Source organism: Lutzomyia longipalpis, chromosome 4 (assembly GCF_024334085.1).
Source record: "Lutzomyia longipalpis isolate SR_M1_2022 chromosome 4, ASM2433408v1".
NCBI lineage: Eukaryota > Metazoa > Arthropoda > Insecta > Diptera > Psychodidae > Lutzomyia > Lutzomyia longipalpis.
In genome coordinates, this window is record NC_074710.1 from 20,002,093 (window position 1) to 20,021,478 (window position 19,386).

A 19,386-nucleotide genomic window follows, 5' to 3' on the forward strand; every position below is an offset into this window, starting at 1 on the left:
ATTTTCGAAAAATTCGAGTTCGAAATTTTCGAAAACTTTGTTTTTGAGTTTAGCGCCTCTTGCGGTCATTTCTCGAACTTGCAATGTTCTAGACATTTGTAGGGTTTCACGAAACCTTTCATTTGCGCTTGAGTTGATCAAGATCGGACTTGTAGAACCTGAGATATGACATGCCAACTTTGGAAGGCTATATCTCGAGAACGGATCCATAGATTTTCTTCATTTTTGGCATGAAACTAGATAATATAGTCAGCTACAACATATCAAAAAATGAAAAAAATTTATGTCGCCGTTTTCGAGATATTCATCGAAAACTCATCGAAAATTTTGTTTTTGATTTTTGGCCCCCTAGCGGTCACTTTTGAAACTTCGGATGTTCTGGAGAGTTGTAGGGTTTGTTGAGATCTTTCATTTGACCCCGGGTTGATCAAAATCGGTCAAGCCGTTTTCGAGTTATGGTCGATTTTCGATGAAAAATTGTGGCAGCCATATTGACTAAACGGCTTGACCGATTTTCGAAAATGAGGTATCGTTGGAAAGCTCTTGATGGCCCCTACAACATATCAAAATTTCAGCCCTCTAGCTATAATAGCGGTTGAGATATAGCGAAAACAAAATTTTGAGGTTATTCAAAATGGCGGACGCGGTGGTGGGGGGGTGGATATGACCTCATAATCGGATGTCTTCCGGTCGATATTTAAACTTTGCCGTTTACCGCAAGTCTCTATCTATTACCGTTCTCTCGCAATTAGGCGATAGGTTCCGGCCGGACGGCCGGCCGGACGGACGGCCGGCCGGAAAAAAAATTTTTTTGGCGCATACGTTTTTTGGAATGTGGGGACCCTAATTCGTGCTCACCCCAAGTTTGAGCCCGATCTGACGACTTTCGATTTTGCTCGGTACACAAAAGCTGTGTCTGAAAGAAACACAGCTAAAACAAGACCATAAGAAAAAGGTTTTAAATTTTCTTATAATTTATTGAAATTTGGCCTAAATCTATCGTTCAGTTTTCGAGATAATAATCGTAAACTAATCAATTTTTTAAATTTTGAGTTTAGGCACTCTTGTGGTCTTTTCTAGAACTTCTAATGTTTTAGTTTAGACAGTTGTAATGCTTGTTGAGATCCTTCATTAGACCCCATTTTGATCAAAATCGGTCAAGCCGTTCTCGAATCATGACTAATTTTCCTAATTTTCGATCGGACGAAATTAACAAAACTCCAAAATACTTATTACTAAATATTTTTATTCTATTAAGTAATGAAATATTATTTGTACAAAATCTCATAAATTTCTTTTGTTTTTGTGACTTTAAATACTCGATGAAACGTTAGAATCTGAAAAGTAGGATTTAATTTTAAAAAATAAATCTAAAGATACCTAAATTAAAATTTAAAAAATCAAACATTTTTAATTTAAAAAAAGTGACTATAAAATTATCACTCGCTGGCCTCACTGGAACTAATTAAAGGCCTTAATTTGACTTTTTTTTTCTAAAATAAATCTATAAAAAAAACTAATGGCACCTAGGTTCACAATATTCTATAGAAAATAGTTTTTTTTTGGAATGCTTGGAGTCTGTCATGTGATTACTTTTGCCGTGAACACTTTAGTCATCATCTTCACTTTCCATTGCAGCTTGAATTTGACTCTGTAAGAGACAAAGAAAAGAACTTCTCAGATTTCTTTTCAAAAGTTTAGGTTCTAACTGTGATTTTACTTCTCTAACTAATCTCGCAATTTCGGCTTTCTTCTCACGTTTGAAGAATCCCAACTAATGGAAAAAAATCAAAGATTACCAAAATTGAATGAAAGAACTTCCCTAAAAATGGTCTTACCCGATAGAGAATGTAGGTGATGATGGTTAGAAGAAGTATGCCACCTATAACGGAAACAACAATTACCCAGATTTGCAATTCCTGCGGGATATCCTGTACAAAATGCGTGTACGACGGAATCTCAGTAATTTGAATTGTTTTCTTCTGTTCATCATTTTCTTTGGTTAATGTTGGAGTAATTCTGAGCAGGAGGGAGTCTCTGTTCTCATCCAGTACAGAATTAATGGCTTCTAGGTGAACTGGAAAGGTTATTTTGACTAAAACAGCGGGATCCTTTGATGCTAATGCAGCAGGAATGACAACAGTTCCCCTGATGCAGGATACATCAATTTGATTGCAATCCAAAAAGATGGTTTTGTTGATTCTGGAACCTAGAATAAGTAGATCAGACGTTAGAAGACTGTGGAAGGGTCTAGGTTGCAAGAGATAGAGCAGGCTTGCTTCTGATCCAAAGATGTCAGTTTCGAGTACAAATGCTGGCCTTAAAGCAGGTTAGGTGTACAGGAATGTGTATCCTGTCTCCTGATCAAAGACTTCTTGGAATAAATTAATAACTTATACTCGTGATTGTGATCTGACTTATGATTAGCAATGGTTTCACTGAACGGTAATATTTCGGCCTAATAAGTGTCTAAAAATCAAACCTGACGTGACTTAGGAAAATAAAAACAGACATACCGGAGTGTAGGACACTTATCACGTTAGTTTCTTACGCTGGTTAGCCTTAAGGACAGGCTTAAGAATAATTTCAGACAACTAATTTAACAAATGGGAATAAATTAGTCTCCTAACTACGAAGTTCTGTTATCAGGTTTTGCTCCTAAAAACATCAGCGTCTGTACTCGAACCAGTAACCTTTTCAAATACAAGCTAAGTCTTCAATCTTCAAACTCCAACTTTTGCGCTTCTTACCAAATACAGCATCATCGAGACTTCTAGCACTGCTTGGGTGTTCATCACGTATTGCCAATGTGTAGGGATTGAATGAGCTTGTAGACTCAACGTCACGTCGCCTTCTGTAGAAAGCATCCTCTTCTTCCTGAACTTGATGAGGATCTTCAAGTGGAATATCCAATCCCATTTTTGATGAATCATAGTTAATTCCACTGAGATCATCTGGTATTGCGGGAAAACTTGTTGAGTATTCAATGGGATTCTGCAGGAGGATCGTATCATTTTGACTCCAGACTACATTTAGGGTGTAGGATTTGTAGGTAATCTTTGTTTTAATGTCGGAAAAATGGATAAAGTTAACCCAACGACTTCTGTGCAGGAGTGAAACAGGAATGTCAAAGATTAGTTGGTATTGCGATGAGCGTAGGGATGTTGGACCGATATTTCGGAATTCAAAGATATGCGTCAAGTTCTCCTGATCCGTTCGATCTTTTATGGCAACAAATTGCGGTGAGGATCGTCCAACAATTTCAATTGTGCTGAATTCTTGAATAGGAATGGTGAAGTCCATTGTGTTGTCAAGTGGATTCTCCTCATCTCCTGTACTTGAGACATTGGCTGTTATTACAAATTCACTCCCATCGAGGGATGATGGATCAAATCTGAAGGCAATACTCCGTGTTTCACCTCTAAGAAGGGGCTGTGTTGACAGATCACAGGTCATTGTGTCACCATCCTCGTCTAGATGACAATTCGGTAGGATTTGCATAAAGTTCAGGCTAGGACTCTTCTGAACTGTTATCCTAGGAAGGTAGGCAGTTTCCCCGTAATTTGCTACCTCGTACTGTGCTCTCAGATGCTGTGCTGTTCCAAGGATGAATGGATTGGGGGCTTGGAGGGTGCCCGAAAGACGAAGATCAGCCCTACATGGTGTATTCTTGCAGCCAGTATTGAAGACAACCTGACTACGAACGTACGAAGCGTCGAGTGGATTGAGGAAGACACAGTGATCGCAAAATTCACTTTCTTGCGGAATATTATCCAAAATCTTCCATGACATCTCCAGATCAATTGGTTTGAAGATTATTTCTGTTTTTGAATTAACTTCAACATCGAAAACTTTGCACTGACTGTAGCTCTGAGGGGTGACTTCAAATTCCATGCTGGATTTACCATCATCGGGGAACTTTACCCTTTCATATTGCGCATCAGCAACAAGTTTAAGTTGAAGTCGAACGTTGCTGGGGAATGTTGTTGGTGACTGCAGGAAGTAGCAGGCGTTAAACTTCAATCTTCGTTCACCAATGTCTAGTTCTCGATTTTGGGGATTAACTGAGGCCATAACTTTGACAACGGGGTATGTACGATAGATGAAGACTAGTTCATTCTCAGGTGCTCCCACTGCTATGTCCCTGTACCCATTGCCATCAATATCAACTCCGCGGGAAATGCTGTAGCCGAAAAGGGGATTCCCACCTGGAGATGTTAGTTTTTGTACAGATTTCTTCTGAATACCTTCCTTGCTTCCCAGGTAGATGTAGACAGCTCCTTCGTCTTCATACGGAGCTCCAATGGCTAGATCTGTGGAAAATTCATTTTTCTTTTTAATAAAAATATTTAGTTTCTTAAAGATCGGATTTTCGGTCAATAAATTTTATTCAAGGCCGACGTTTCGGACTATTTAAGTCCTTCCACAGGGCATTCAATGGACAAATCTAGTATCTTTTAAACTAGTCCTAATTTTTTTAAACAGAGTTTAAGTTTTTTAAGGCATGCTGAGGTAGGGTTAGGTGCATTCTAGACCTAACCTATTTTAAATATAAAAACCTTAAAAGCTTAATTTTAAACAATTGTAAGGTAAATTGTATAAGACCTCAAAAATGCAAGTTTGACTTAAAAACTTAAGCCTGACTTAAGAAACATAGCTAGGTCGTTTTTTAAGCCAGGTCTATTTTTCTTAAACCAAACCTTAGTTCCTTTAGGTCAGACTTCTAAGACGCATTTAGCCTCAGTTTAGCCTGATCTAAAAAAAACTTAAGTCTGGTTTAATATTTTTTTACCATAACTTTTACTTTGTTTGAAATTTCCTTCAACTAAGAAAAACGTTATTTCCTAAATTACAGAGTCTATTCCATCAATCTTCTAATATAATCTGTTGAGGGTGTTAAGGGCCTTGCGCTCTCAGCCTAGCTCTTTTGCCTTTAGTATAATGTCAGTTTTTTCATTACCAAATTGTCTCATTCAGGTATGACAAAGAGGCCATCAGTTTAATGAATCTGACTCATAAAAAAACATCAGATAAATCAATTCATTTGAAATTTTCACGAAGCGACTTCCGCAGTGAATCATTAATGCTTTCTATGTGCATAAAATGTCAGTATCTTTCGTCCGAAAGGAAGAAACTTTAAAAGAAATTTATCATTTTCTTTTCTTTGTGTGAGTTTCAAGTGCAACATGATAAAATTCTCTTACAAAAAAACTTATGTTTGTTTTGTTTACTTTTTTTGTTGTGTGAATACGATATAAAGCGTGAGTTTACTCAACTGCGGTTTTGATTAGTCAGCTAAGACAATTTGTACTATTTTTCTGATTAATACGAATTTCTAATGAAGCACAGACCAAACATAAACTCACCATTGAATCCATCCAAATTTATATCACCAATTTTCCCTAAAGTCGTTCCGAATTTTCCACTCATTTCATAGTCTGATGTTAGTTTTATTGGATCCTCGGTGAATTGGAGTTTTCCTTGATTAAGGTAGACGTAGACTGCTCCATTATCATGTTCATCTGTACGATGAAATGGAGCTCCAATGGCAATGTCTGGTAGTTCGTCCCCATTAAAGTCTTCAACAAGGAGAGTCGCTCCGAAATATTCACCAAATTGAAGTCCATGAAAGGTCCAAAACTTCTGAATTGTCATAGTTTCCGTTGCACCGGGTTGTTGAACAATATCAAATAGGTATACTTCATCAACACGCGGTGCACCGGCTACATAGAGAAGCTTCCCGGAACCTGATCCATAAAAGAAACCAGATCCAACAGAGTATCCAAAGTAGGAGTCATCCGGTTGTTGCCATGTATCAGGGTTCGGAATGTCGGAAGTATAGCTGACGGGGATATTGAAGGTTTGACGTTTCTGAAAAGTATATTCTAACGTTAGAAAATGACTAGTTAGTAGAGGAATGGTAATTCACAATAAGTCCAGTTCAGTTAGTTTTTTTTTTAATCAGGCCTAAGTTTTTAAAGGAAACTTTATTTTTCTAGGCCTAGCTTAAAAATTGAAGTCCTAGCCTGAAGAATTTGAAGCTAGCTTAGAAAATTTTGGCCTAGTTTAGAAAACCTTGGCCTTATATACCATAGACCTAACTTTGAAAACTTAAACATAGCGTTAAAATTTAGGCCTAGCCTGAAAAACCATAGACCTAGTTTTAAAATTTAGGCCTGGCCCGAAAAATTTAGGCCAGCTTTAGAAAACTTAGGCCTAGTTTAGAAAATTTAAGGCTATCCTTAAAAAGTTTCATTAGCCTAAAAACACAGGCCTAGCTTGAAAAATTTAGGCCTAGTTTAAAAAAATACTTAGTCTTAATTTAAGAAACTTAAGAGGCCTAACTAAGAAAATTAAAGCCAGCTTTAATTTTAATTTAATTTAATTAAGTCGGACTTAGAAGCGAATTTTACCCAATAATGTTCAGAACTAATACAAACTAGACTACTCAACATTTACTAACCTTTTTAAGACTACTCGTTTCTCTCCTTGAGAGATTACCATCAATTTTAATTGTCCTGTATCTAATAACCGTGCCCTTCCAATTAAATAGACCAACAGCTCCTATAAGGATCTCTTCATTGTCTTCTGTTACGTGCACACTTATACCACTCTGAGCCATCATGTAGAAATATCTTTTCTCATTTTCTATTTCTATGACTTGATTTCTAAGTGTCCGTAATGGAGCAATTTTTCGTGTCCTCTGTGGTTGTAGGTCTGTTGTATTCTCAACCCAATAGCAGATCCCGTGAAGGAAGTATTCTTTTCCTCCGTATGTGATGTAGTTGCGTGAGGCACAGGCTACGAATTTTCCTTCATCACTTCCTGCACCATCCATAGCGCCACCCAACCATTGTTCATGCTTTGTTTCCGAATGAATTGGATCGTCTTCAACCACAACATTTCCTTGCCTGTCGAAGGCATACAAATTGCATGAAGATGATTCAATGTTGCACTTGTAGATAGCTCCTGGTTCACGAACATTCCTTTGACTTTCTAAACGTGCAACAGCACGTGGAGCTCCAACTAGGATACTAGAATGGATGGAAAAGAAAAAGCCAAAATTAGTTTTTGTTGAAGAATTGTAAAATAAAAAATATATAAAATTCTCTCTTTTTAATGCTTTTTAAGTAGTTTTTGTTTCGATTTTAATAGGTTTTTCCGGTTTCTCCTTTAGCCTACATCAGGGATTAGAAAATCGAATTTTTCCTTAAAATTTTGAGTGCGATGATAACTCTCTCTAGGATAAAAATTGTAGATTTTATCATTTGTCGAACGTTAGAAAAAAAATTATGGGCATTTACAAGAAATATTAAACATTTGAAGAGAAACATCAAAAGTTAGGAAGAAACGTCAATCATCAGTAGAGAAAGGAACGTTAACTATCAGAAGATGAACGTTAAACGTTTATAAATCTTGCTGTATGGATCTGGAAGGAACCCAACAGTTGTACAGTTTTAAAAGAAGAAGAATAAGAGTTTATAAAAAGAAAATACTTGGTATGCCACGATTGTGGTATACCAACTAATTAAACGTTAGTCAGGAATGTCAAATTTTAGAAGAGAAATGTCGAAAAAAAGCGTCAAAAGTTTATAGAAGTAACGTCAAAAAGTTAGAAAAGAAAACATTAATAAACAGAAGAAACGTCAAACTATTAGAAAAAGAACGTTAAACGTTAAAAAAAACATTAAGTGCTACAAAGGAACGTCAAACGTTAGGAAGGAACGACAAATGATAGAAAGGAAAATCAAATGTTAGACAAGAATATGCCCTAATTTCCTGGCCACCCTGTACATCGGAAGATAAACGTCAAACTATTAGAAAAAGAACGTTAATCGTTTGAATATATTACGTAGTAAATGTTTTAAAAAATAACAAATATTACAAATTGAAGAACCAAAAATACATTTTACATTAATTTTTTAATCAAATTCGACACAAACTCTTTGGGAAAAATATTTTTTTATCACCAACTTAATTATTTAGCACAATAAAGATTTGTTTTTTAAGCCATAAACTTTCCAAACAATTTTAATTCACTCACAAATGAATTTTTATTTAAAAGTTTTTTTTTCTATAACTTTGTTCATAAACTTCCCCCTCTCGATGACTGTTTACCAACAAAAATTACATTATTGAGCTCTTTTTTTTTACTCTCTGAGAGACCTCATTTAGACTCTCGGAGAGACTCACGTGGTAAACTCACAATTTTAACGGAAATTCCCGCCAGGTAATCCAAAAAAGAAATATTTTCTTAATCATTTTATTCGTCATACTTCTCTGTGGCAAAAATTCATTGCAATTTTGCACAGAATTCTCTTGAATTTTCTGCATTTGTCTATCTACAAATTTTCTCCTAGTTTTGTGGTTTTAGTGATAAGAAAGCACATTTATCTATCGCGTGAAAATTGTGCCTCAAATTCAGCGATAAGAGGAAAAGACGGGCGGAGTCGTGCGGAGATGAAAAATCATTCATGCGACACTTTTTTCTCACCTGTCCGGCCGCAAATTGATGCTGTAGCCAAAGTAGGAGCTTTGATTCTTCTTTGGATCGAAACTTGTCACTTGAGGTGGTTCCTGGATGATGTGATTGGGTGTTGGTGATAAATTGTAGGCCATACAGGTGGCCAAAAATGCCAAAAATGCGCACCAATTGAGCATTTTTCGATGAGTAATCACACCTCACAAAACTAATGTAAAAGCTATGAATCACTTGCACGAGCCACGATGTCTTCTTTTTGTGAATGGAAATGCCTCTGTATGTATATTTTATTTTTCTTTAATATTGGTTTTTTTTTTATATCAAAATGCGTCTCTATAAGACTAGTTTTGTGGGTTTCATCTTCACTCACTGGACACCCGCGAAAGACTAAAAGTTACTCAAGAATTAATTGAGTGCTTAGCGCTACATGTGTGACGCGCTTTTCGACAAAATACACTGAGAGAAAAATTTTCTTTAAAAGCCGAAGAAGAGCTTTTGAATTTGTGGGGGAAATTTGAATGCTCATGGGGCTAAAGGAATCAGCGTCATTTTGTTGAGTTCCCTTCGAATAATTTTTAAAATTTTAAATTGTTCATATTTATTTTTTTGCTTATAATCTTGTTTGAAGCGACGTTAATTAATTTTTTTATATGAGAAATTCGTTTTTTGGGCTGTTACTGAACCCATATAGCGTGAGAATGCTTAAAAGGTGGGGCTAAATAAATCACTTTGATTCTTAACAGCCTTTGCATGGACGTAGCCAGAAATCTATTCAATGAGGCGTTCTGATTTTTTTTTAAAAATTCATTATAAAATATATTTAATAAAACGATTTGACATTATATCTACACGCATTTTGGCATTTCGTTTCAAATTAATGTTCGTTATAATGTTTGATGCTTTTTCAGTATCGTTTGACGGTTATTTTTTACCGTTTTATGTTTCTTATTTATCTTTGACATTTCTTTTTAACGTTTAATATTTAATTTTTAACTAATCATTATTTTTAACCCCTGGAGGAACAACTGGCCAAAGTGACCAATTCGCCTTTTTACAATCACCCCAAAATTAAAATCTATTTAACATTTTGTGATAAATTCTTCATCTGTGTGTAGGAAAGTTCCATTATCTCAATATCGTTGAAAGAAAACTTGGAAAAATATTTTCTTTTGAGAGAAAATCAAAACTTTTGAGCTTAGAAACCTCGATCCTCCAAGTGTTAACATCAAACGTTAAACAAGAAGTGTCAGAGATAAAAAAACGAAACGTCAAACATAAAAAAAACACCCGTTAAAATTTAAAAATTATATCAAAGCTTAAGAAAAAAAATTTGAATGTAAAATGGAACGTTAAAAGTTATAGAAATATTTGTCAAATGCTAAAAATTATTGTCAAATAAAAGTTAAAAATTTTGCAAGTTTCGTTCTTGTTTTTTTATTCATTTCAATGTTTTTCAAAATAAAAAAAAAAGTATTGTAATCTAAAAACATTTTGAATTGTTTTTTAACTACGCCCCTGGAAGAATGGATGAATCATAAGGAAAATTGGACAATGATTATTTTCCTGACCAAAAAAAAAAAGAAATTTCTGATTAAAATAAAAACCTTTCAATGCATTTTAATTTGAATTAAAAAACAAACAATTTATTAATTTTCTTTTACAATGAAAAACAAATCTTTACAAATCACTTTGAAACTAAGCCCCTGTGACTTGCCTAATCCACTCAACGTAGTGGGAGATGCGCACAAAAACATTGGGGAAACCACTATTGCACGGGGTCATCCAGAAGCTGGCAATGCCAACGAGATGATGATTGTGGAAGTGCAGCAGAGGACCACCCTGATCCCCATTGCAGAGTCCCATGTTGAAGGCAGCTGCACAGCACCATGAAGCATTTGTAACGAGTTGATTCCCAAAGTATCTCTGGCACTCGGGCACGGGAAGTTCAATTGTTTGTGCCTGTTGCAGGATATTCGGTAGGGCGTCATTGTTATTGGGATTTGTTGTGCCAAATCCGTAGTAGAGGTAGACTGGTGATGGACCGGGATTCTCCGGTGGCAGCTGTACAGGTGTGTAGGGTACTTGTTGCACAAGATGCAGAATAGCGAGGTTATTGTGGAGATTTGTGGGATTGTAGTTGGGATGAATTGTGGCAACATTGGCATCGTGGAAGTTCATCAGGAGACGATTATTGCTGCCTAACCCAATACGCCATCGATGGAAGCCATGAGCAGTCTGTGCGACGGTCAGGACGTACATGGGTGTGATGAGGGTACCAGTGAAGAGCCATCCATGAGCCGTTGGGGTTTCTTGGAGACTCACAATGAGGGCTACGTGTTGCAATTCAATGTTCGGTGTTTCACCACCAATGATGAAGTTCTCCGGTAAACCAGCTGGCTCAATAACTTCCCTACTGCGTCCCTCAACAGCCACGTGATGCAGGATGGCAATCAGGAGGAATTTTGCAATTTTCAGGGACATTTCTTTGAAACTTTTTTTTTCAAACAAAGAGCAAAACTAAAGAAAATTTCAGTGTTGTTCAAACAGAGATTATTTTAGCACTGATTTCAGCGCAAAAGAATCACTTTTTAGGAGCATTCCCGATATAATTTATCAATCATCCGGAGGATTTCATTTTTAATCCTCAAGAGCTTAAGATTCCACACGATTCGTTGCATTTTATTACCTTACCGGCTCGTGGGGAAAAATATTTATTATTATAGAAGAAAACCTTCAATTTTACGATTTTCTTGTTCGTTTGAAAATTAATTTTTACATTAAATTTATTTTAAAATTGAAAATTTAACTCATTTATTGCTACCAAAAGGAGTTTATTCATTTCACAGTGTGATGATAAACTCTCATTCGGACAAATAATTGGGGCATGCATTTTCATCATTTGTTTTTTCTAACGTTTAATATTTCTTTTTTGACATTTTTGACACTCTTGTTTTAACGTACGACGTATTTTTTCTGATTTTTGACGTTTCTTTTCAAACGTTTGATATTTTTTCAAACGTTTTATATATTTTTTTCTAACTTTTAATAGTTTTTTTTTTAACGTTTGACGTTTTTCAACAATACATTTGAAAATTTCCCTTTTCCCTCATTGTTATTGAGAGACTTTTCAATTTGATAATTAGTTTCTTTTGACTTCTAAAATAAAACCCTGAATTTTCTGAAAATATTTAATGCATTTAGGCAGCGAAATATACCCACCTTGGTCACGTCTCTCACATTCTTCAGGTCCTTCAGGTAAAAGGAAATATTCTCCGGTTAAAAAGTGAGAATATTTCTTTGCCAAGAAGTATGAGTTTCCTATTAAAAAATATTTTCTAATTTATTTAATTTTATATCAGAATTTAATCGAAGATAGGACATTAACTCCTTTTATTTTTTTGAAGACAGAATCCGGTCCCAAATTCTTAAAAAAAAATCACTTTATCATCAATCTAGGAACTTTATTTGCTCTCTGATAAATACAAATTAGAGGATCTCAGAGACCTTCGACTGGAATGGGTGCATTGATGATTTGATAAATCCACGATAGATAGTACGAGACGTTGACAAAGACATCGGGGAATCCTCCGTGGCAGGGATCCATCCAATGACTCCCAATGGCAACGAGGTGATTATCAAAAAAGTGAATCATTGGTCCTCCTTGATCCCCATGACAGAGCCCAGTGTTGAATTGCTGGCCACACCATGTGCCATTCGTAATGAGGAGGCTACCGAAGATATTTCTGCATTCCTCCAGACTCACCTGGCTCGTGAATCCATACTTTAGCCTATAGGCAGCTGAACCGAAATCATTGGGATCCGTGAGGCCGAATCCGTAGTATCTGTACATTGGGCTGAGGGTGGGATGTTCCGGTGGCAGGGTCATGGGCAAGGCGACAATGGGTGGAATAGCCTCGTGGAGGACGATGATTCCGATGTTATTCTGCAAGAACTGCGGATTGTATTGGTCGTGAATGTGAACAGTGCTTGACTCAAAGTACTGCATTGCATCCCGATCAACACTACCCAGACCCACGTGCCAGTTCACATAACCTTGAATTGCCTGAGCTACAGTCAGGATGTGTTGATTGGTGATGAGGCTGCCCGTGAAGAGGAATCCAAAGGTTGCTTGATGCTCCTGGAAGCTGACAATTGCAGCCACGGATGTTTCATAGTCCGGTGCGGGATTCCCGCCAATTATGAAGCTCTCCGGAAGGCCAGTTTTCACAAGGGTGGAGCACTGAAGGGAGAAAATGCGGAACAAATTAATTTATTTATGAAGTCAGTAAAATAAATGATTGAGCCAACAAAAGCTCAATCATGATTGAATCAATCAAATTGATCAATGATTGATCAATAATTGATAAATCTATTGAGAAAGTCAATCGGTTAATCAATTGATGGGCAATCTCGGGTCAATTCGGATTGCTCAATAATTGATCATCTATGCGGACCTACATTGACTCAATATCGATACTATCAATATTGAGTCAAATATAACTCAATCAATTATTGATCACTGATTGATCAACTATTGATCAAATATTATTTTTTAATTTATCAATCAGTTGCTCAATTTAAGCTCAACTATTGATCAATCAATATTGACAATCAACATTGAATCAATATTAGCTCAATAAATAAATTGATCATGGACTGATCAACTATTCTTTGAAATTTTTATCCATTTATGCTCAATCATCGGTCAATCATTAGACAACCATCAGTCAATTACACAATTTTTAATTTTTACTTTATTAAGTTTTATAAAAAGTAAAATTTATTGAAAAGTAACGAATGTTGAATGGGAATTTACATGTTTCAAGGAATAATTGATTATCAATCTGATTGATTAACTATTGATCAATTATAAACTATCAATCAGATTGATTAAAAATTGAGCAATAATTGATTATCAATCTGTTTGATCAATAGTTGACCAACTGTGCGGAACTACATTGATTCAATATTAAGCTCAATAATTGATCAATTATTGGCAAAATTTATTTACTGTGAGAAACAAAAAAAAACTTTTCGCTTGATTGCAATATCTGGGACTTTTAGGGCAAAGTATTCGATGTTGTGGTGTGAACAGAAAGTCCCGAAGTAACTGTTCCTCCACAGAAAGACGTTCAAGAGCTCAGCAGAGCTTCAGTCGTTGTTTTATTATTTTCTTGGTGATCTTGTTGTGAGTGCGTGTGGGGAAGAAAATGCAAATAAAAGTGGATGTAGATAGCCCGGAAGGGATGTACTTTGCCGGAGATAAGATTTCCGGTGTAGTGAGCATCAATGTGGACATCCCGGAAACACTGAAGGTCATCACAGTATCCCTCCGTGGTGTGGCTAAGATTGCATTCCGTGAGGGTATTATGGTGCCATTCTTCTTGGCCTCCAACAATGTCTACTACGACCAACAGACGGTGATCTCCCGCGAAATAATTGTCTTTGCTAATGGTTAGACCATCCCACCTCATCCGTCCTTGTCCAGGAAGTCTCTAAGAATTTCTTTTTATTTTCTTCTTCTTGTTGTTGTTGTAAATAGCCAGCATGTGCCAAATTATGGAAAAGGGCTCATACACATTTAGCTTCAGTTTCCTCCTTCCCAATTCCATGGTGACATCCTTCAGTGCCTCCCATGGGCATGTCACGTATCACATTGAAGCAGTTGTCCGGAAGCGCTTCTTCACCCAACGCATCCGACGGGAATTGCGGATCTATCAATTCAATGAGGACACACCTCAACTATCATATCGGCCCTTGTCCGTGGAGAAGGTCATCCTACCGCGAATTTCATGCTTCTTCCCGCTTTTCTTCACGCGCCACGATGCAAGGGCACGATGCCAGATTCATATTCCCAGAATCTCCTTCTATGCCGGAGAAGTAATTCAAGTTAATATTTCTCTGCCGGACTACCAAGCGACCAGTGAGTTCATTTTAATTATTTAAAATTGTAAAGTTATTTTAAAAAAAAGTAATTTGTTAAATTTTGGCCATGAAAATTGATGAAATCTGAAAGATTTTGCCAAATTCTTTTTATAGTAATTTGATATTGAAATTTACATAGATTATTAAAAAAAAATCTGCAAAATTTTGTTTGATTTGTGTAACATTTCTGCCAGAAAAATTGATTTAAGTTTGAAAATATAAAATATTTAAAAAGAATTCTTGCAAGAACTTTATTTGAATTTGAAAATTATAATAAATTATTAAGAAATTCACTTTATTTAAAAAAAAAAGTAATTTGTAGAAATTTGCTAAATTTTTGCCATGAAAATTGATGAAATATTTAAGTTTTTGCATAATTATTTTAAGTATAATTTAATATTGAAAATCATAAATTATTAAGAAACTCTTTTAATTGAGAAATTATTTTTACCATGAAAGATATTTAACACTTAAAGGACAAAAATGGCAGTCTCTGCCAATTTGATTTTTTAAAGCCTCATAGAATCTAACCTATCTAAGTTATTATGATAAATTCTACATAATTATGTAGGAGAATTCAATTACATCATATTTGTTAAAAGAAAATTTGGAAAAACCTTTTTTTTTAAAGGAAATTAAAGGAAAGGTGAAAGTTTGAGGTTAGGATTTTTGTTAAATCTTTTAATTTTAAAAAGTTCTTTTCTTATAGTATTTCTTAGAGAGATTTAATTATTAGATAAAGAGGTGAAAAGGTTGATTCATTAAAAAAAAATTTCTTTTCTTTCAAATTATAAAGATATTAGAAGATTTTGAGAGTTTACTGGGAAGATTTTGTTAAAAATCTTTTATTTTATTACAAGATTTAAATAATCTTTGGTATTTTATGAAAAATCTATAAGATTTTGACAGTTAATTTCCTTCTTTAATCGTATTTTTGAAAGAAAATTAATTTTCCAGATCTCTTTTAACAGTTTTGTCTGTGTTCTGGAACAAAAAATTCTTTGTTTCCAAGTTATTCAATAAAAACAAAAGATTTTTGAAAGAATCGACCTTACTAGACAAAAGATCAAGCCACGCTGACACAAATAACTGTTTGAAAAAAGAATTAACGTCTTGTTTTCCTGATTTTTTTTAAAATTATTTTCCTTATAACATTCCCAATCAATTATCTTGCTCTGTGATTTAATTTCACTGATTGAGATTGCTTTTATTGGGATTTAATGGTAAACAGATAAGATTTTGAGAATTCGTGTGACCTCCGCCATGTTGTTATCGCCATGATGACGAAATGGGGCTAAAAAAATTTCTCAAATTCCCTTTAGAATCATCATTATTTATGGTTCCATGCTTCATTTCTCTACGTTTTTGCAGAGAATGTAATGCTCAACCACTAAAAATAGCTCGGAATGATCGGAATGTTGACATTCCAATTGGAATTTCATGAAAAAATTTAAATGTGACGTCAGTTGTGGACGCCATGTTTTCTTTTAACTAATTTTTGCTTTTTTTCCTCGTCTGTAGATACCAAATCAGCCACAATGATCTCTGAACTTCTTCAGGAATTCTCATTCCAAGGGGGGCTCTACAATCAACGCATTGTGGAGCCCCGCAAGGCGATTGTGAGTGAGAAAACTCAAGGAATTAATGCAAATCACCAACTTATTGTACCCATTTGCCCCCGTACTGGACCACTCTATCGTCGTGCTCGTGTCAATTACTACCTGAGCGTCAGGGTTGTGATGATGTGTCGTAACTACGAACTCATCCTGCCCGTCACCATATCAGGCCCACTGAATGATATGAGTAGAAAATGGAAATCTCACTATTCCCACTCATCGGTATCTTCGGAAACGGATCTAACGACCGAGGAGACACTGAGGGATCAGCAACGTCGTGCAAATCATTTGCTGCGCTTCCTAAATCTCAGAGGGGAATTCACAACGTCCATTGATGCCCTAAATATCCCCGAAGCTGTACCCGAAGTCGATGAGGAGAGCGACGAAGTGGCCATGATGTTAGAAATTGAGGAGACACCCGATATCTTTGCCACAGCCATCATGGATAGTACTCACCTGGACAATCTGGAAGCCAAGGAGGAAGACAGCGAATGATTTTACCACCCACATTGCAAAAATGTTTTGTCCACTGCCTCCAAAAGGTATCTCTCAACTGAATTTCTTGTGATTTTCTCATTTTTTTTATCATCACACAGCTGAAGATTACGTACACACACGGGGATTAAAATTGATAAAGAGTTCGTTTAATTTTAAGAGCTGATATTTTTCAAAGAAAAAATCCTTATTTTTGCAGTTGGAACATTTATTTTAATAAAAACATACAAAATCGTTATAAAAGTTTGTGGAAAGTTTTAAAAATAAAAGTTTTTTTTCTTATGGGTCAAAATATGGGATGTATGGGTCAAAATTGTTCTGCGATAAAGGAAGTTTTTATATGAACGGTGAATAAACTTTTTTCTTGAACCAGTAGTTAAAGAGGAAAATACAGCTTTTCTTCCCGAGCTTCCGACTCTTCCCAAGCTGACCACCTGGTTAGAAAGATTCTAAGGTTTAGGTGGTTTTTAATCAGAAAATGGACTAGAAGGAACTTCCATCCGGTAGTGTTACTGGGCTAGGTATTAATTTAGTGGAAGAACAAACATTTTTCAAAGCTTTCGACGATTTGAAGGACTTTCCACGAAAGTTGATATATTGGTTTGTCCAATATTTACACGGATTTCTAACCTAAAATATTCACATAAATTCAGTACAATTTTAATTTTCTGTCTCATTCACCCCCATTGAATGTAATGGTAGAAATGTTAGGTTAGAAATCCGGATAAATATTGGACAACCCAATAATTAAGAGTTAGCTTGCATTAGAGCTTAATGCTTTTTTTTAGTTTTTTTTCTTGTGTGAGCCTCGTTCAAAAGAGCCCGATTCTTCGCAGATTTTCAGCGAAGTTCGTCATAATCTTCCAAGTTTGTACGATGTGCTTCCATGGCTTCCGTCAGTATCCTCTTACTCCTCGGCAGGCCTTCAGGCGGTTCATGTTGAGCCACAACGTCTCTATATGAGACGGTGGGTTCCAGGACGGCATTTTCTACGAAAGCCGTGGCCTTCTCCCGGTATGTGTGGCTCATCCCCTTTGCGGTCTACTGTGATCCACGACTGCTGTTCTACATTTTTTCCGAAGAAATCTCGAAGAAAAACAATTTTAAAGGAGGAAAAACCTGTTTTTTCACAATTTCCCTCAAATTTCAACATTTACAACTTTTTACTGGATTACGTTGTAGATTATGTCTACAATTTCTGCTGCTTTCTGTATTGTTTTTACGGGAAATTCGTGTTTTTCATCTTTGCAAGTTCGACGCAGGTCACTAAATAAGATTTCTTGATAAAAATTGTTGCTCTCCCCTGCAAAATTGAACCACAAAAAACAACGAATTTTAGTTAATGGATTCACCGCCATGGGTGTTTATGGATAGTGATGGCGTTGCTTACGAATTAAAAGGTTAGTTTGAGGGTTTACCTCCAATGTTGCAGGTTATGCACCATTGAGTGATGCACAGCGCCCTCGCATTTTGTATGGGAATGGTGGCGACTTTTGGAAGCTCATGACATTCTGTCCAGGTCTCAAAACAAGATGTCCGCAAAAATCGCGTATTATTCTATCCACATAATTTAATTAAAAATTACGGATTTTAATTGAAATTAGAGACATACGAAGGTGTGTAGTGTGTGCTAAAGTGTCCTGTGCATGTTCCAGATGGTGTGATGTGTGCCCCCGTGATAGGATAATGTGCCCCAAGGAGTTTGCCTCGCGCTCTGCCATTCAAGTGGAAGATGGTGCATCGTCACATTTTTGTGCGCTTCTGAGCCACAATCTGTGCATCTGAGACCCATTTGGGTTGCATTGGCGGATGCATTGGGTGCCACTGTGTGGATTAAGTGGTGCAGCAGGTGATTAAATGACCCCCAAATGGGGTAAAAGTCCCAAAGTGAAAATCAATGTTGAAATTTAATGGGCTCAGATAACTGTGCTTTTTGGCCACCATTTATTTCTCCTCTTCTCCACACAACCATTTCGGAGGTAGCGCCCTCTTGCACCTTGCCGACATTCTGGCCCCCGCACAGTCGGTCTCCCCATCGGCTGCACAAGGGGGTGCGGTTCCCTCAGGGGCTAATCCATAGCCCCATGCCATTGGCGCAATGGGGAAGCACCTAAACTTCCTGGAAAATGCGAAAATTTCTCCCTTTTCAGCCCCCCATTTCCCACATAGTATTAACTTGGGTCGTTTTCAATGTGTGCGTGTGTGTGTGATGTTGTGTGTGGAATGAAAGACTCCGGGAAGCGTGTGAATGAGATGGAATGTGAGAAAGCAGAGAATGAGAAATTTCTCAAAAAATCCCCTTTTTCGATGCGTGCAAACGACAAAAATGCAAAAATTCCATTTATTAGCCCCCAAGGATTAGTTTTCATGCATTTCCACGCAGAAAAATGCAGTGAAATGTACCCAAAGGGTCATCTGAAAATCATCTTCCATCCCATTCACGCTCTATGTACATTTTTTTCTACTCTCATTTATATATAGTAAAAAATTACATAGAGGCGCCTACTATGTGTGTACAAAAGCTCAATGTACATCATATTCATCATCTCACACACACATGCTATCTCCCTCGCACTTGTGTGACAATAAATGGGTGGGTTTCCGTGCGAGAGTGAAATGGGTATATGTGTTGTTTTTCGTTCTGGATGGCAAAAAGGGGTGTGAGAAGTGGTGTCGCTACTATCTACGTGGAGTTGTGTGTGCAAAGGAGACAAAATGCGATGTTTGCCTCTCTCTGTCTAACATGCGCTACCCAAGCGCCGCCACGGGGGGATAGTGGCACAAAGGGGATACTAAAGAATTTTCAACTTCTCTCTTCCCAACAACATTTTATTATTATTAATAATATTTATTGAAGATTTTTTTTCT

The 19,386-nt window shown here is 36.4% G+C and overlaps 5 protein-coding genes across 9 annotated transcripts in view; 2 read left to right on the top strand and 3 right to left on the bottom strand.

The window, feature by feature from the left end:
- Positions 1 to 1,226: 1,226 nt before the first annotated feature.
- LOC129794676 (integrin alpha-PS3) lies at positions 1,227 to 8,867 on the bottom strand. The gene is made up of 7 exons (XM_055835490.1): positions 8,495 to 8,867; positions 6,464 to 7,034; positions 5,367 to 5,871; positions 2,751 to 4,313; positions 1,839 to 2,209; positions 1,721 to 1,774; positions 1,227 to 1,651 (listed from the first exon to the last, which is right to left on the bottom strand). Exons 1-7 carry the CDS (start codon positions 8,659 to 8,661, stop codon positions 1,610 to 1,612), a joined length of 3,273 nt encoding a protein of 1,090 aa, XP_055691465.1. The 5' UTR covers positions 8,662 to 8,867; the 3' UTR covers positions 1,227 to 1,609.
- A 1,310-nt stretch (positions 8,868 to 10,177) lies between these two features.
- LOC129795235 (brachyurin-like) lies at positions 10,178 to 10,963 on the bottom strand. Its single transcript, XM_055836322.1, has one exon. It carries the CDS (start codon positions 10,961 to 10,963, stop codon positions 10,178 to 10,180), a length of 786 nt encoding a protein of 261 aa, XP_055692297.1.
- Positions 10,964 to 11,978: 1,015 nt separating this feature from the next.
- Positions 11,979 to 12,804, bottom strand: LOC129795236 (chymotrypsin-C-like). The gene is made up of 2 exons (XM_055836323.1): positions 12,787 to 12,804; positions 11,979 to 12,722 (listed from the first exon to the last, which is right to left on the bottom strand). The coding sequence occupies exons 1-2, from the start codon at positions 12,802 to 12,804 to the stop codon at positions 11,979 to 11,981; spliced, it is 762 nt and encodes a 253-aa protein (XP_055692298.1).
- A 740-nt stretch (positions 12,805 to 13,544) lies between these two features.
- On the top strand, positions 13,545 to 16,810 carry LOC129794726 (arrestin domain-containing protein 17-like). The gene is made up of 3 exons (XM_055835580.1): positions 13,545 to 13,936; positions 14,025 to 14,405; positions 15,929 to 16,810. Exons 1-3 carry the CDS (start codon positions 13,693 to 13,695, stop codon positions 16,516 to 16,518), a joined length of 1,215 nt encoding a protein of 404 aa, XP_055691555.1. The 5' UTR covers positions 13,545 to 13,692; the 3' UTR covers positions 16,519 to 16,810.
- Positions 16,811 to 18,016: 1,206 nt separating this feature from the next.
- Positions 18,017 to 19,386, top strand: part of LOC129794670 (uncharacterized) — a 45,499-nt gene continuing 44,129 nt past the window's right edge. For all 5 annotated transcript variants that reach the window (XM_055835477.1, XM_055835481.1, XM_055835479.1 and 2 more), the window contains exon 1: positions 18,017 to 18,367. The gene's annotated coding sequence lies outside the window, so the exon portion shown is untranslated. The remainder of the gene's footprint in view (positions 18,368 to 19,386) is intronic.